The sequence below is a fragment of the Chlorocebus sabaeus genome, chromosome 8 (assembly GCF_047675955.1).
Source record: "Chlorocebus sabaeus isolate Y175 chromosome 8, mChlSab1.0.hap1, whole genome shotgun sequence".
In the NCBI taxonomy this organism is placed as follows: domain Eukaryota; kingdom Metazoa; phylum Chordata; class Mammalia; order Primates; family Cercopithecidae; genus Chlorocebus; species Chlorocebus sabaeus.
The window spans coordinates 13,002,165-13,020,329 of NC_132911.1; the positions used below are offsets into that span (position 1 = coordinate 13,002,165).

Consider the following 18,165-nt stretch of genomic DNA (forward strand, 5'->3'; position numbering starts at 1 on the left):
ATTAATTAAAGACCACTGTTCTATACCACGTACCAGAAATGTGTTCATAGAGTGTTAATTTCTGAGAATAATTAACAGTGGAATAAGAGAAAAGCAACAACAACAAAATTACTACAGAAAATGTTTTTTAAATAAGGTTTTGTCATATTTTACAAAAGCAAGACAATGAGATTGAACTTTGCATTTTTTATTTTTTGAAAAACTAACATTTATTGTCATGTTCTCCTATTAAAAGAAAGTATGAAGTCTACGTGAAAGAAAATGATCACAGAGAAAACACATAAACTAAATCTTTTCTAGAGAGCATTAATATGTATTTCACAATGAATCTTTTTATTTGGTACATTAGAAGAAATTATTTAATTTTATGGAAAAGCAGTATGTTTTGAAGAAATTTAGCTTTCATTGGTTACTCACAGAATTAGGAATAGGAATATTATACTAAAATCTTGCTACTTCACCTTATAAAATAATAGTTTCATTAATGCAATAGTTACCAACACACAGAGACTGCAAACACACCTAAACCTTGACAGCATTAGTCACTAGTATGCTATTGATTGCTAATTATCAGTAAAGTAACATTTATAAGTCATTATATTGACAAAGTAAATATCTATCAGCTGTCATGTACATATATATCACCTTTTTTCTTACTGTTTCAGATGAACTTTCCGTGCTCCTATATAAAGCCAATTTCTCCATGCATGTACTATATCCCTTTCTCTCTCATGAGTTGTAGAGTATCACTTCTGTATTTTTCATCCTATTTCATCTTCATTTCATTGAGTTTCTTATCAGCATACACACATAGTGTTTTTTCTTATATTAAACACAGTCCTCTGTTGATTACACTTGCTTCTCCAGCTATTTTTCCACTTCCTTCCTGGTTTTTAATTTTTTAATTAAAAACAAAATTGCAGAGACAGAGTCTCACTATGTTGCCCAAGCTGGTCTCAAACTCGTGGGCTCCGACAATCCTCTCCCCTCAGCCTCCCAAAGTGCTGGGATTACAGGCATGAGCCACTGCTCCCAGCCTCTCCATTTTTCTGTCCCCCTTCATGGCAAAATTTTTAAAAGAATTCTCTACACTTATTGTCTCCATTTTCTCTCTTCTTATTCTCTTTAGAACAAATACCCATCAGTCTTTGATCCCTACACCTTCAAAACTATTCTTGTCAAGGTCACCCAAGTCCTCCACATTAATAATCTAATAGTTAATTCTTAGCCCTTATCTTACTTGAGGACATTTGATATGTTTGAATACTTCTTCTCTTCAAAATATTTTTCTTGTGTCTCCCTTGCTATTCTTTGTGCCCTTGGCTGGATCTTTCTAACATCCCTGCCCCCTTGACGTTAGTATGCAGGGCTTCTTGTTCTAATAATCCGTAAACACTTCTGTTGTCATTTCCTCCCATGGCTATATGCTCATCACTTTTTGTTTGTTTGTTTTGCTTTGTTTTGTTTTTGAGACAGAGTCTCACTCTGTGGCCCAGACTGGAGTGCAATGGCACAATCTCCGCTCACTGCAACCTCCACCTCCTGGGTTCAAGTGATTTTCCTGCCTCAGCCTCTCGAGTAGCTGGGATTACAGGCACCCGCCACCACGCCTGGCTAATTTTTGTACTTTTAGTAGAGGAGGGGTTTTACCATGTTGGCCAGGCTGGTCTCGAACTGCTGACCTCAGGTGATCTGCCTGCTTCGGCCTCCCAAAGTGCTGGGATTACAGATGTCAGCCACTGCACCCGGCTATATGCTCATCACTTTCAAACTCCTATAGTGCCATCCAGGTTCTTCCCCTTGGTCTCCAGACTTGCATACTGAAATACCTGTTTTACATCTCCACTTTGGTGTTCCAAAGCCATCTCAGAGGTAAAATTTCCAAAAGCTACACTTCCAGGTTTTCCCTCCAACTGTTTTTCTTGAATTCTTTTCTATTTCCATTAATGGTGACTCAATCCTTTCAGTTTCTCATACTTGACTTTTCTCTTTCTCACACCTTATTCCCAATCCCTCTAAGAAATCTTTCAACCTCAAACTTCAAAATGTCCTTGAATTATGGTCCTTTCTTACCACCTCTACTGCTACCAGTCTTCTTCAAGAACCTGATCTCTTGCTTGGACTTTTGCTTCTACCTTTATGCTCTGGTTCTCATTCCATCTCCCCACTCACAATCTGAGGTCTATCACAGCAGCCAGAGATATCTGTTAAGATGTCTGCTCAAATATTCTAATAGTTATTGATTTTATTCAAAGAAAACTCCAAAGATCTTACAACTGCCTGCAAGGCCCTATGTGATTGGGTTTTCACTCATTCTCTGCTATTAACCTCCAGTTCCATTAATCTGCTCTCGCCCACAAAGCATCTTTGCTTTTCTTTGAACATGTCAAGCACGCCTCTTTCTGTTCTCTCTGTCTTGTAACACTTACTCTTCTCATTGGCTCTTCTCTTAGTCTGTAACACTTCTGCTCAATAACCTCACGATTCATTCCCTTACTTCCTTCACTCCTTTGTTTAAATATAAAATCTTCAGACACGCCTTCTTTGACCACCGAATTTAAAATGGCAATGCTCCTCAGAACTCCATTGAACTCTCTGTTGCTTATTTTTCTACATATCACATACTATCTTCTAGTGTAAATTACTTACTAACTGTGCTTGTTATCTGCCCACACAGCAGAATATAAGCTCAATGAGGACAGGTTTTCTTGTATTTTTTATAAGGTATTTCTAACGCAAAACAAAAATGGTGGAAAAGACAATATAGCCATAGCAACTTCAGGATAATGGACACATTTATGGAGCAACAGACTAAAATTAGATAGAGATGAATAGGTGGCTTTTGTTTTATGTTTATAGCTTTTTAATTTTTAATTTTTATTTTTTGAGATAGAGTCTCACTCTGTTGCCCAGGCTGGAATGCAGTGACATGATCTCGGCTCACTACAACCTTCTCTTCCTGGGTTCAAGCGATTCTCCTGCCTCTGCCTCCCAAGTAGCTAGGACTACATGTGCCTGCCACCATGCCAAGCTTTTTTTTTTTTTTTTCCCCCATATTTTCAGTAGAGACAAGGTTTCACCATGTTGGTCAGGCTAGTCTCAAATTCCTGGTCTCAAGTGATCCTCTCGCCTTGGCCTCCCAAAGTGCTAGGATTACAGGCATGAGCCACCGGGCCTGGCCTTGTAGCATTTTTCTTTAAATAAGAAAGGACTCAATGATAGTAAGTTTATTTCTGTTACATATTAATGGTGCATACATAGGTTTTCATCATGTTTTCCCCTGAACTTTCTAAATGTTTAAAGGTTTTATAATATTAAAAACAGTTTACTAAGAAAGAAAGAGATGGCATTCCAGGTAATTGGAGTTCTAGATGGCTGGTATTATAGACTGAAGAGACAGATGGAAGAGAAAAGAAGGACAGAAGAGAAAGAAAATGGCCAGGAGTAAGTTATCAGTGTGATACTGCTGTCAAGTGTGCTAGAGCAGTGCTTCTCACACCTCAACATTCATAGCAGCCAAGGAGGATGGATTGCCAGAATGTATAAAGAGCTCGAACAACTCTACACAAGGGATTTGCTTTAAAATGCAAATTCTGATTTCATAGATCTGGGACAGAGCTATGACTTTGCCCTCCTAAAACACTCCGGGGAGATGCCAGTGTCCCTGGTCCTGAAGCACGGGTCACAAAACCCTAGAGTGTGGCATCTGTAACTTGGCTACATGTTGGAATCACCTGGAAATCCTAGAAAATATTGATGTCTGTGTCTGACTTCCAAAAATTCTGATTTAATACATATTGGGATTCATCTGGCCACTGGGGTTTTGAAAAGTGATTCTAATGTGTAGCAAAATTTGAATACCCCTGCAGGGAGTCCAGGCCAGGTACCTTCCTGGTACACTGCCTCTTCTGAGGACTCCTTCATGATGCCTGCTTCCTGCAGTCTCCTTTTGAAGAGACTTTGGGCAGAGGTCACAAGAATGGACCAAGTGATGCTGCTTCTCAGGACAGACTACGTACCAGGTAGTGAGATCTAAGTGAGATCTAATACAGATGTAGGCTAGGCGCCTGACAGGACTGCTCTTTTCTGAATGAGACCTAGCTGGTCAATTGCTTTAAGGACCTGCATCACAGTGATACACAATGCGAAAGTGGGAATTATGCCTATTTCTAAAGTGGATGCTCTCAGGGATGCTGCTAAGTAGCCGGATCTGCTGCTAGACTATCAAATCCATTATTTAATTCATTTATTATTTTCACAATTTACTGACAGTCTGATACGTGCAAGACACATAGCTTAGTGGAGAAGACAGACTTTTTCCGGCCCTGGTGGGGCTGAAAGTCTATCAGTTATGACAGACAGTAAGCAATTTATTATACAATTGTGAATTTATTTATAATGTAGTAATTGTCATATGTGTATTCAGGAGTCTGAGAGAAAGTACTTTCTGAAGAAACAACAGATAAGCTTAGACCAGAAGGGTGAGAAGTCAGTGAGGATAACTGAGTATGAGACGGGAAAAGCTGCTGGGGAACTCTGAATGTTATTCTATTTTTAGGGAGTTTCAGTGACTTAAACGATTTCCTCTCTCCTTCTTCCTCAAGCGCTTTTATATAAAACCTTTAGTAACTGTGTTATCCTGAATATTTCACTGTTTTTAAAAACTATTTTTAGACTGAGAAAGCCAACCCGCACTAGTTAATTGTTTCTAACAAGACCAAATGGTGAGATGCAGCAACACACACGCAACAGGTAAGGGCCACCGTCTCAGCTGTGCTTCACTGTGGTACAGTCTGGATAATTATTTGGAAAACAGTTTGAGTGGAAGAAAGGAAGTAAAGAATGTGAGAAGAGTCTGGAGGTTGTGAGGCCAGCCCAAAGGCAGGTGATATGGTCTGGCTTTTTGTCCCCACCCAAATCTCATCTTGAATTGTAATCCCCACGTGTCAAGGGAGGTTCCAGGTAGACATGGGGTGGTTTTCCCCTTGCTTTTCTTATGATAGTGAGTGAGTTCTCAGGAGAGCTGATGTTTTTAAAGTGTGGCACTTCTTCGTTCTCGCACTCACTCCCTCCTGTCACCTTGTGAAGAAGGTGCCGGCTTCCCCTTCACCTTCCGCCATGATGGAAAGTTTCCTGAGGCCTCCCCAGCCAGGTGGAACTGTGAGTCAATTAAGTCTCTTTCCTTTAAAATTACCCAGCCTTGGGTATTTCTTTATAGCAGTGTAAAAACAGGATAAAATAACAGGTGTGGTAGATCCAGGTGTCTAAGTCAAATGCAGTTTAAGAGACGAATCTCTGAATTTTATTAGGGAAGCAAGAATTGCAACTCAGAGTATACACACAAACCAGTGTCCAAAGAACAAGGAGAAGGTTGGAGGTTTTCTAAAATGGAAAAATGTTACATATTGTTTTTCCAGAAAGTTCATTGGCACTAGTAAAATTCTGGGGAGCTGGCAAGCTCTGATTGATGTGTGACAGTGGTGGGTAAAACTGGCCTTAGACTCACAGCAGGTTGTTTCAGTAGCTATGAGAGAAAAACTCCTTTCAGGTTCCAATACACAGTTTCAGCAGCTGGGCTTGTGGAAGATTTAATTCTTGGAGCAGGTGCTATATGGACTGAGTGTTTTCTTCCTGGTTCTTCTGTTCTGATTTAGCTGAATATTACAAGAATGATTCAATTTGTACAATCAACTTTCATACAATGAAAAATGGTGGCTACTTATACAAAGGGCTTGGAGAAGGGATTGAAGAGAAGCTGCTAGTTTTGTGATGTGTAGTTATGGTATTTTGTGACTGATGGGATGTGGTCAAAGACAGAGAGGAAGGAACCATGGAGGACTCCCTGAAGGACTTGACACACCTCAGGTTTGAGAAGGTGGTTCATAATTTCTTCATTTAAAAATTTGTAAGCTTTGAGGAACTCTTAAATATTTCTTATTTGCATTTAGGTTAATTTAAGCCTATATTTCATAGATTGTTATGACAATCAGTATGTATTGTTCTTTAGGTCACTTTCTCAAAGCATGCATTGAGACACAAAATCTAACCATAGTCCAGAAAAGGAGGCCCTAATCACATAATACCTTATGAGAATAATATGTTTAAATATAACAAATGAGTCACGCTGAATATTTCTCAGTACATTGAGGATTACACAGTGTAATTAATTTTGGTCCATCTGATACCATTGTTTTCATCCTAAATTAAGTTTCTTCTCAACCTCTGTTCTTAAAATGTTAATTGAATCACTATATTTGACATAGATGAGTGACTTCAGGAGGGCCAATGACTTTTACTTCAAGCCTTTTATCTCTCAATGGCCTCAAAGTCACAAATGATTGGCTTTAGGGGATGCTGTCATTAAAAAGGCAGACAAAACAAAACATTCTTGGAAACATAGCAGAAGCTGGTTTTATGACTTAGAGCTACACATATTAGTAAAGGGTCTAACAACTTTGGTGCATGAAATTTAGCTACAGAAAGGACAAGCAACTGCCTCTGCTAGCCAGAACAAAAGCTAACATTGTGAGATTTCAGTGGCATAATATACGGGCTTCAAATAAGAGTTCTGGTCAGTGTGACATAAAGGAAGTGCTTCATTAGCTATCATAGTGCATATGTCTCAGCCTTGTACCACATGGCAGCATGCAGCAAAAGCATGGGCGCAAAGAATGAGCCATTCACTCAGGATTCATAATCTTGCTCTGTTTCAGCCTCCTGGGCTGACAGCTTTCAAGTTAAGCACGGAAGGTTCTAAAGAAACAGTCTTGCATTCTTCAGTGATATGGTTTGTTTTTGGAAAATGCCTATCTAAAATAACGAGATAAAATGAGTTTAGCCTCTGAGCTCCATTTATTACATTAGCTGTCTTTCCAGGGCGGGGTGATATTTTTATGCTTACTTTGAACGCTTTAATAAAATAGTTTTACTGAAAGATTCATCTCAAAATAATTTGCAATTTCCATGTCATTCAACACTATGTAATTATGTTAATATTCATTTTACAGTGAAAGCTTACATTCTAAGTAGAAAAATTACAGTAAAATGCTTCGCAAAGATACTGAGTAATGGAAAAATAATTCTATGTAGTAGTTTTCAGGAAAATCATTGTGAATTCCAATTCTGTCATCTGTAATCACAGACCCTTCTACCCAAGGAAAACACAAAAGTATGTAACTCAAATTCAAATAGATGGCACATTTCTGTGTTCATTTTATACATCATCTGTGCTATGAAAGGAAACACATTCTATTTAGAATCTCATTTATTTTCATTTCCTAGATTCCAAGGTCAGTGTTCAATAGTATTGCCCAAAGGCTGAGGGACTTAACTTTATAAAATTGCATAAAGATGCCCAGAACCATTCTGAAGTTGAACTACAATAAAGAGAATGTAAACAAGGCAGCTATCTATTGGGCTAGTGTCAGAAAACCTAGACATTATGTTGTTATCATAGAATTTCCAAGACAAAGTAGCAAAAGAGATCATACAATTCAAATTCATATTTCCCATTATTGGTTAAGTTGCATTGCTGTCCTTAAATATATCAGCCATATTTATTTCTAATATAGCTGAGTCATGTAGGACCTGCATTTGTTTGAATTTTACTGGATACTCAGATGGAATAGTAGGAAATCATTGCCTAATGCCTAAAAACATTAAAAATCCTGAAATATACCAATCTGAAAAGAACTGAAAAAGTAACTTTCACTTATTTTCAAGTAAAAATAATACTTTCTTAAGATAATTTCTTACTTAAACATGAGATGTGAGCAATTACTCTGTAGGCTGGCCAGACAAGTTTATGATGGGGTCAGAGAATATAGCTTGTCCTCACAAGGTCCCCACAGACATGCACCTAAAATAAAGATACTTCTTAATTAACAGGTAGGTTCCTATATTTAACAATTTGTTTTTCTCAGTTAGAAAATTGCCAAGTTTTCATACGAAAAGTTGACCCCAAAAGCAGATTGTGTAATTAGCCTTTAATCTGGTTTTCGTATAAACGACACATCATGGGTTAAATTGTACTCCTCCTCCCCCACCATTCTCAGGTTGAAGTCCTAACCTCCAGTATCGGAGAATGTGACCTTATTTAGAGATAGAGTCTTTAAAGAGAAAATCAGGTTGAAATGAGGCCATTTGAATGGGCATTAATCTAACGTGGCTAGTGTCCTCGTGGAAAAAAAAAAAAAAAGGGGGGGCACAGAGAGAAGCATGGAGGGAGAACATCATGAGAACATGAAGACAGCCATCTACCAGTCAAGGAGAGAGGCCTGGAACACATCCTCCCCTCACAATCCTCAGAAGGAACAAACCCTACTGATGCCTGATGCCTTGATTTCAGTGATAATATTCTTTCCAAAAATAAATCTCAGTGAGATTATGTTTTTTTTTTTAATTCAAAAAAATCGTTGGTTAAAATGGGGATGTTTGCAATGTCTAGGCTCAAACTTTTTGTGCTAGTTCATGTTACGACAGTTCATTTTACAAATGGACAAAATCAATTTGTCTACAATGATTTAGAAAAAATTCAGATAAATATTGTATATTTAAAGTGTTCTCCTTTTTTTTTTTTTTTTTTTTTTTTTTTTTGAGACAGAATATTGCTCTGTCACCCAGGCTAGAGTACACTGGTGCAATCATAGCTCACTGCAGCCTTGTACTTCTGAGCTCCAGCAATCTTCCTGCCTCAGCCTCCTCAGTAGGACTAGAGGTGCACACCTGGCTAAGCAACTACAGCCACACCTGGCTAAGTTTTTCATTTTGTGGAAACAAGGTTAGGGAGAGGTCTCGCTGTGTTGCCCAGGTTGGTCTTGAACTCCTGTTCTTAAAGGATCTTCCTGCTTCATCCTCCTAAAGTAGAAATTATTTAAAAATGAAAAGTCACTACATGTGAAAGATTTAATTTTACTTTAATTTTTTTAAATGCAAAACTGGGTAAAGTGAATAATATTCTGGCAATATTGAAGGAAAATAGATGGCAAATTTATTTAAAATCTTTAATTGGAGAGCTCGTTCTTTAGTAGTTATTTCTTCATCTGTCTATTCATCTACCTACTTACCTATCTACCAGAGCTTTGCAATAATAGCATTTTACAGGACAACTATCTATCATGCAGACAATACTAACTGCTTGAATTTTTAAGTTCACTACATTTCAGAAATATGATAAATTTTATATATGTTTCATAAATCCAAGACAAATATAAATATCCAATTTTAAAAATGGGTAAGGTTATTAACTGTACTTCTAGTTTAAAATGTGTTGGAGGTATTAGTCAAAGAAATTAGATGTTGAAGACAAAGCCATTACAGACATAAAAATTAAAAAGGAAGAGGCTATCTTAACTTATAGATAAGATGATTATATATTTGGAAAACCACAAGAAAAAAATCAGTGGAAAAACTACTAGAGACAGGAGTTACAGGCAGGTTGAGGGTGTGCCAACAAAGGAGATAGAATAGGGGATTCTGCACCTTGATTTTGGTGGTAGTTACAGAACCTATATATGTGTTAAAATTCACAGAGTGGTACACTAAAAGAAAGAATTGGGTCAATTTAAATAAAAAATAACTTTAATAAAATAAAATAAAAGCTAGTGTAAACAATCCAAGGGCAAGTAGGAAAAAGATTGTTAAATTTGATATATGAGAGAAAAATCAAACTTTTACATGGCAAAACACAGCATAGACAAATAGACAAACTGAGAAGAGCCATTTGGAACCAAGTCACAAATGAATAGTATTTCCAAAATATGAAATCATTCTTGAGAATTGAAAAGAAAAAAACAAAATTTCTATAAAAATAGGTAAAAGAATATATGGTACACATAAAAAGAAATATAAATGGCCTTTACACACGCTTAAATGGTGTTCATTCTTACTGCTAATGAGAGGAATTCAATTTAAAATTACGCTGAGATATCATTTCTTATCCTTTAGACTGGCAAGAATCCTTACATTTGAGAACATACCCTGCTGGCCAGGCTTTTGGGAACAGATGCTTCCATACATTGCTGGCAGAAATGTAATATGTGTACCGCCTATGGAAGGGGATTCAGAAGTAAGTAGAAAACTACATATGTTTTCATCTTTTGATATAGTAATCTCACTCCTAAAATTCATCTTGATAATCTACCTCCACAGATACAAAGCAAATTTTGATTTCTTATAATAGCAAAATACCCATCAAAACGTGTGGATAAACTACACTACATTCCTACAATGAAATACTGTGCAATCATAGAAATAAATTAGAATGATGTTTATATGCTGTTGTAAAGTGGTATCTAGAATATATTTTTAGGAACAAAAAACAGAAAAATAGCTCTAAGGCAATGTGTAGAGTATGTCAATTTGTTTTTATAAGAAGAAGGGACCACATATGTGTGAGAGACGTATTTATATTTTCAAAAAATTATTTTGAAAGATAAATCAAAAACTCTAAAATTGTGATTATCTATAGGTAACATAATAGCAAGAACAGAGAATAAAACCACACTTCTCTTCCTGTTCCTTTTCACTTTTTCATTTATAAAAAGTATTTGTACTTTGGAACTGTTAGGAAGTAAAACCCTTGAGGACTACATTAGCCAAATGCAGTCAGTGGACCTTGTTTGGATCTTGATTCTGACACTTCAACTTGCAAAAAGCCATTTCTGAGGCAGTCAGATAAATTTGAGCACAAAATAATTATGAGATGATATTAAGGATTTATCATTATGTGCTAGATGTGGTCATAATGTGGCTGTTTTTAAAAAGGCCTAACTTGTAAGAGACACAAAATGAAGTATTTATGGACAAAATAATATTATATCCTAGAAAAAATGATATACAGAAACTCTAAATTAATTTTTAAAAAATCATGAGTGATGTAAGATTCTTTTCTCCACAGAAACAACTCCTCACAGCGAGATGCCTGGCATCTTTAACTTAGTGTCTTAGGAGAAGAGCTAAACATTTCATCTTGCTTGATTCACAGAACCTTGCACAGTGGCACATGCAAAAATTGGTGTAAAGGGTAGAATATTTTTGAAGGATCTGTCAATTTAATCTATATAGGAGAAACAGATCTCAAAAGCATTAAAATGTGCATAAATTTTGACCCATGAATTTTGATTTCTGGAATTTATCCCAAACATAGCTACAAATGTATATAAAGATTTAGCTAAATGAATAATTTTTCATAGCAAAAAAACTAGAAATACCTTGTATCTGAAAGTAGTTGTTAAATGAATCAAATAATGCAAAACCACCTTTAAAATTATGTTGAAAATAATTTTTACAATGAATGCAGAGGTTCATTTTATTAATAACTGGAAAAAACTGTTCATAAAACCAAAATTCAATATAATCTAGGTTTTAATTAAGAAATTCAAGAAAGAACATTACAATACTTATCAATGTTTATAGTAATTATCTTTGGGAAGTCAGAGTATAGGCAACTTCTGCTTAAAATCAATATTTGTGGTTTATCATTTTCTTTTTTTACAAAATCTGCAGTAAACCTATATTATTACTTTTGCAAAAAAAAAAATAGCTATTAAAGTAGAAGGCAGCTAGTCACAAGGCAATTGACCAATTTCAGAAAAAATTAATAAAAACAAAGATGCAGAAAACAGAATACAAAGATCGAGATATTTGTGAGGTAAAAACTTTTTAAACGAAGATAAAGAACAACCGGTGAACCACACAAAACATATTGAACAACTATAAATAAAATTATTTTTCATCATGAGTGATATAAGATTCTTTTCTTCACAAAAATGGCTCTTACAGTGAGATTCTTGTCACATTCAACTTAACCCCTAAGAGAACAGCTAAACATTTCATCTTGCTGGATCCACGGAACCAAGCACAACGTTACTTGAGAAGTTCATGTAAAGGGTAGAATATTTTTGAAGGCTCTGTCAACGTAGTCTCTCTTATTAAAACTAGATTCCCACTTTGTACCCTGCACACCACTCGGAAGAGGTCCCTGCCAAATGCCAACTCATCAAGGAAACGGTTATGATATCTGGGAGGAGAATTGCTTGCCAGAGTGACAGATGCTGAAAGCTTGCTTTTCTCCCTCCATAGGAAAGGAAACCAAGAGAGAAGGGGAATCACGAATTTGTTTTGACTTCTTCTTTCTGGGGTTGGCCTTATAGCTGCAAATGATTCTTGATCATTAAGGAAAAAGCTAGAAGAAAAGCCTTGGCCCTGCTCTCTGATAGGAACTACGAAGAAGAGAAAGTAGCTGCAGAACAGTAATAGGAGGGGCATAGCAAGGTTAGGCCAAGAGAGCCTGATTGGACTCTTTCTCTTCTATTCTTCCTATCTCTCAATCCCCACCATAAGCAGCCACAGCTTGGTGCATAAAGGATTTTGACATTCCCAGCAGCCCCTGAGAGATGGCAAGAAGCTTGGGATTTCCAAGGGAAAACTATTACTCTTCATACTTGTTTAAAATCAAACTTTGACCTGTGTTTTCATGAATCTTATTTGACAAATATAGTACTGTTGAGATATTTTATTCCTTAGATAACACACTTACTAGAATGTAAAACTGTCCACTGGGTCACGCTGAATACTACAAAGAAAGTAATTATGCAATTTCCCACCCACCTTTATCTCTTCTATGATAAAGTTATTTTTAAAAATCAAGAGAAATTTAAGACACTTTTATAAAAAAGACAGATTACTCCAGACATTTGGCATGTTAGAAGACACAGATTTTATTTAAAGTATAGCCTCCTTGTTCAATGTTATGGATAAGATATAGATAAAACATGAATAATGTGTAAATATGAATGTAAATATTCAGAGAATGAGGCAGAGATTTGAAATAAAAATAAATAATGAAAATATTGAGCCCTACTGGAAATTACTTGGAATTATTCACAAATTACATGCTACCTCTTTTGTAAAGACTACCATTATATGATAAAATACAATTTGGGTTGAATAAATGAAGTTGGAGTCTCCTTATCTTCAATAGGAAGTTGGCTCACATACTTGAGAGATGCTTTTTGAATATTTGACTTTCACTCTTTGCCAAAATGAACATTTGGGGAATATATCTGGCTAGACCTGAATAATACCCCCCTCCCAATCCCCAGCAAACACAGGAAGAAAGAGAGAGAGACAAAACTGAGAAAGAAAGGTGTCTAGGCTCTTAAAATTATCCTAGACATTGACTAAGACCTAGACTCAAGAACTATTATGGCCTAGGGAAAGTCCATCTGTAGAGTTAACATTTTATAATTTCTCACGATAATTAATAAAACTCTACTGTGTTTTTTAAATAAACCCATTAATAAAAAATATATCCTGAGGAATAGCCCAAGTTTGGGAATTCAGTTAGAAAAAAGGTTAGATGTCCCTGAGCTGACAGTACTTATCTCCCCAAATCCTCTGGACCTGTGTAAGGTAAGATTTATTTGTTCCGTAGCCATTCACTCAACAGAGATTTCTTGAACACCTGCTATGTGTCTGCTGATTGCTGAACACATACTAGTCGGCAACACCGAGATGATTTCTGCCTTCAGCCTTCATAATCAGATACTCATACAATCACATAGTTGGACACTATTTAAAAAAAAAAAAAAAAAAAAAAGGGCTGGAAAGAGTTTAGGACAGGGGAGGGTATTAAGCCCTTCCTGAGGAGATAAGACTCCGAGGAGGAGGATAAATTAACCATATTAAGAGTGAGGACGGGCGTGGATATGCCAGCCAGGGGGGACCTGTATGGACAAAAGGCCAGATAAACTGATTTGGAAAATTCAGGTGCTCCCCCCGCCCCCCAAACTTCAAGGTCGTCAGAATGCCAGAGCACGGAATACTACTTCTTACAGAATGGTTTCGGTATTTTGACTTTTCTCCAAAGACATGGTCTACAAGGAAGTCTCTTGGCTATAAACCCTGCAGACAAGTTTTTGCTTATGCATGTTGTCCAGCGTGTTTTGCTTGATTTTTAAATCTAGATGCATTTAGGCGGGCGTACAAGTTCGGATTTCTCACAGGCCACCTAACTCTATTCGTCTCACACACGTGTGCCACCTGTCTGACCCCTGGGAAACAGAGTTTGCAAGCTTTTCCCCTTGACTACTCGACTTTAGCACCAAAGGGAAGCGGGAGTGCAGAAGAAAGGGCGAAATCGCCAACGCAGCGTCAGCAGCGCGGGCGAATTGGGCGCTGCGGAGCGCGGAGAAAAAGGCGGGACGCCGCAGGGTGGCCAGTCACTGCGCATGAGCGGCCCGCGTTGTCATGGCAGCTGGGAAGGCGGCGTCTACCGGAAGACGAGCTACGCAGAGCTGAGGGCACTGAGAGCCCTTTCTGGAGGGGCCCGCTCCTGACGGGTTCCTGAGCCAGTCTTAACCTGGGCAAAGGAAATGAGGAGCCGAGCCTGATGCATTGTGATGGCCATCTGCCCAGAATTGGCCCAAACGGACAAAAGTGCTCTGGCAAACCCTTCTGATGAGACTGAGACTTTGAAGAGCTTTACTGATGAGGTACAGACTTCCAGTTCATTCAGCTCCTCAGGAGGACGGCAGTCATCGCCCCTGACCTCTGGGAGCAAACTGGAGAGGGAAAAGCAGACTCCAAGCTTGGAACAAGAGGACAAACAATCTGAGCTTCTGGACTTCAAAAATTATGAAAAGAAGTTGAGTAAAAAATGGATCAACTACCTCAAGCGCAAAGACTCTGACTTTGAACAGCACCAACCAGACACCAAACTTCAAACAGAAATCACTCAGGTATCCAATGAAGAATTGAATGCCCTGCAGTCTTATTGCACCATGAAGATAAATTTGATTCATCATAGAGGGGATTCTAAGAAGAAGACGAGCGGCAGACATAAAAAGCTGCACGTTGGATTGGATGCAGAGGCTGCAGAGAGAGGTGCCTTAAGTGGTACTGTACCCGATGAACTTTTGAACAGAATCTACTTTAAAAACATGAGGACAACGCCAAAACAGGAGGCAGCAGCTAAGCAACACATATCTTCTCAGTGTCCCGATTGTAACAGGAAAAGAGCAGAGCTGGCCCTGTCTGCCTTTCTGAAACAAAAGAAGACTTTACTGGAGTCATTTCTACTTCAAGAGAAAATAGATGAACATCTTCATACCAAAGACTTTCTCACCCGTATTGGAGAAGCACATCAAGACTTTCCCAGGCTTTCAGATGACCCCAGAATAATCTGGAAAAGACTGACTGGGAAAAGTCATATCAGATACTCTGGTTTTGAAAGATCAGATACAGAGCAGAAGATGCAGTGAAATGGAAATAGTGCTTGTCATTTACCCTTTTCTCTGCCACTTCTCAAGCCACTTACTCTAACCAAACCAGAGCTGGTGATTGATAATGATAATGTGTAATGTGGATAGATGTCTTTGTTGTGTATTTGAGTAACTACCATAGTTTCTATAGGCACGTGGGAAATTAACTTAAGACTTTACTAGGCTTCCTTCACAGATTTGAGGATTAAGAACTTTCACTTTTTTTTTCTGGTTATAGAAGGCACTGTTGTAGTTGGAATAGTTACAAAAACTTTTACAAAAATCCAAGAGAGCTATGTTGGTAGTTTGGGCTAGGGGGTTGATAGTACAGAAGCAAAGTAGTATGGGGATGTAAGAGAAACTTAAGAAGTAATAACTGTCTTTGGCGATCAAATGGCTATGGGAAATTAATAAATAGATGTTTGAAATGTTATTAAGTTTCTGACTTGTGCGCCTGGATGAATGATCATTAATTTCATTAAGATAGGAACACCAGAAGAGGACTGTGTTTGATGGGAGTGATGAAGAGTATGATTATTTGGACATATAGGGTGCAGTGAGGACATGCACATTGACAGTTTGAGGAAACATTTGATTATTTATTTTTGCACTTCAGAGGAAAGGTATAGCCTAGAGGTGCAAAATAAATTGGCAAGGGCTGGGGGAAGGGTGGGGATCAATGGAAAATAGCTGGAAATTGAAGCAACGGATTCTCAAACTCTTTTGGAAGTGACTAGAGTAAGAAGAGAAGCAGGGTTGATACCAACTCTTGAGAAATGTCAATTAATGGCCAAGTAGAGGAAAATAAACCTGCAGTTAAGGTTGTGAAAAAATTATCAAGGGGATCAAGGAAATCAGGAATGTATAGTGTCGTAGATGCAAGGAATGAATATTTAAAGAAGGATAATTATCTAACCGTATCAATCAACAGAGAGGCCATGTAAAGATGATTTAGTCATGTATTGGGCACTGTTGACCTTAGCAAAAGCCATTTCACTTATAGAAATGGGATAGACAAAGTAGACTGAGGAAAAATGTAAGTAAATAATGAATGGATATAGAGTACCCCTTGCAAAATTTAGCTGTAGGGGAAAAACGAAATAAAGCTGGGGGCAAGTGTTGAGTTTTGAGCGAAGAATGCTTGAACAAATTATCTAAGCAGCCATTTTGGTCATGAAGATTTTATGAAACTTCTGTTGTTCATCCAAATATATGTAATGAGGAAACAATATTATTTCCCAAGGAATACCATGGCATTTTGAAAACACATTTATGGGGAAAAATGTTAGATGGCATTCTGAGAAGTCATTTATTATCTATTTCCTCTATAAAAATGTAAAACCATCTTGAATTAATTTTCGTATAAGGAGTAAGGAAAGGATCCAGTTTCAGCTTCCTACTTATGGCTAGCCAATTTTCCCAGCACCATTTATTAAATAGGGAATCCTTTCCCCATTTCTTGTTTCTCTCAGGTTTGTCAAAGATCAGATGGCTGTAGATGTGTGGTATTATTTCTGAGGACTCTGTTCTGTTCCATTGGTCTATATCTCTGTTTTGGTACCAGTACCATGCTGTTTTGGTTACTGTAGCCTTGTAGTACAGTTTGAAGTCAGGTAGCGTGATGCCTCCAGCTTTGTTCTTTTGACTTAGGATTGTCTTGGAGATGCGGGCTCTTTTTTGGTTCCATATGAACTTTAAAGCAGTTTTTTCCAATTCTGTGAAGAAGCTCATTGGTAGCTTGATGGGGATGGCATTGAATCTATAAATTACCTTGGGCAGTATGGCCATTTTCATGATATTGATTCTTCCTATCCATGAGCATGGTATGTTCTTCCATTTGTTTGTGTCCTCTTTGATTTCACTGAGCAGTGGTTTGTAGTTCTCCTTGAAGAGGTCCTTTACATCCCTTGTAAGTTGGATTCCTAGGTATTTTATTCTCTTTGAAGCAATTGTGAATGGAAGTTCATTCCTGATTTGGCTCTCTGTTTGACTGTTACTGGTGTATAAGAATGCTTGTGATTTTTGCACATTAATTTTGTATCCTGAGACTTTGCTGAAGTTGCTTATCAGCTTAAGGAGATTTTGGGCTGAGACAATGGGGTTTTCTAAATATACAATCATGTCATCTGCAAACAGGGACAATTTGACTTCTTCTTTTCCTAACTGAATCCCCTTGATTTCTTTCTCTTGCCTGATTGCCCTAGCCAGAACTTCCAACACTATGTTGAATAGGAGTGGTGAGAGAGGGCATCCCTGTCTTGTGCCAGTTTTCAAAGGGAATTTTTCCAGTTTTTGCCCATTCAGTATGATATTGGCTGTGGGTTTGTCATAAATAGCTCTTATTATTTTGAGGTACGTTCCATCAATACCGAATTTATTGAGCGTTTTTAGCATGAAGGGCTGTTGAATTTTGTCAAAAGCCTTTTCTGCATCTATTGAGATAATGATGTGGTTCTTGTCTTTGGTTCTGTTTATATGCTGGATTATGTTTATTGATTTGCGAATGTTGAACCAGCCTTGCATCCCAGGGATGAAGCCCACTTGATCATGGTGGATAAGCTTTTTGATGTGTTGCTGAATCCGGTTTGCCAGTATTTTATTGAGGATTTTTGCATCGATGTTCATCAGGGATTAATTCAAGATGGATTAGAGACTTAAATGTTAGACCTAATACCATAAAAATCCTAGAGGAAAACCTAGGTAGTACCATTCAGGACATAGGCATGGGCAAAGACTTCATGTCTAAAACACCAAAAGCAACGGCAGCAAAAGCCAAAATTGACAAATGGGATCTCATTAAACTAAAGAGCTTCTGCACAGCAAAAGAAACTACCATCAGAGTGAACAGGCAACCTACAGAATGGGAGAACATTTTTGCAATCTACTCATCTGACAAAGGGCT

General features: G+C 37.6%; 1 protein-coding gene across 1 annotated transcript; it reads left to right on the plus strand.

The window, feature by feature from the left end:
* The first annotated feature begins 14,286 nt into the window (after positions 1-14,286).
* C8H8orf48 (chromosome 8 C8orf48 homolog) lies at positions 14,287-16,677 on the plus strand. The gene has a single exon (XM_007961706.3). It carries the CDS (start codon positions 14,403-14,405, stop codon positions 15,261-15,263), a length of 861 nt encoding a protein of 286 aa, XP_007959897.3. The 5' UTR covers positions 14,287-14,402; the 3' UTR covers positions 15,264-16,677.
* Positions 16,678-18,165: the final 1,488 nt, after the last annotated feature.

Bases quoted from the DNA above. Each gene is read 5' to 3' on its own strand.
- C8H8orf48 (XM_007961706.3), top strand. From the start codon at position 14,403: ATGGCCATCTGCCCAGAATTGGCCCAAACGGACAAAAGTGCTCTGGCA.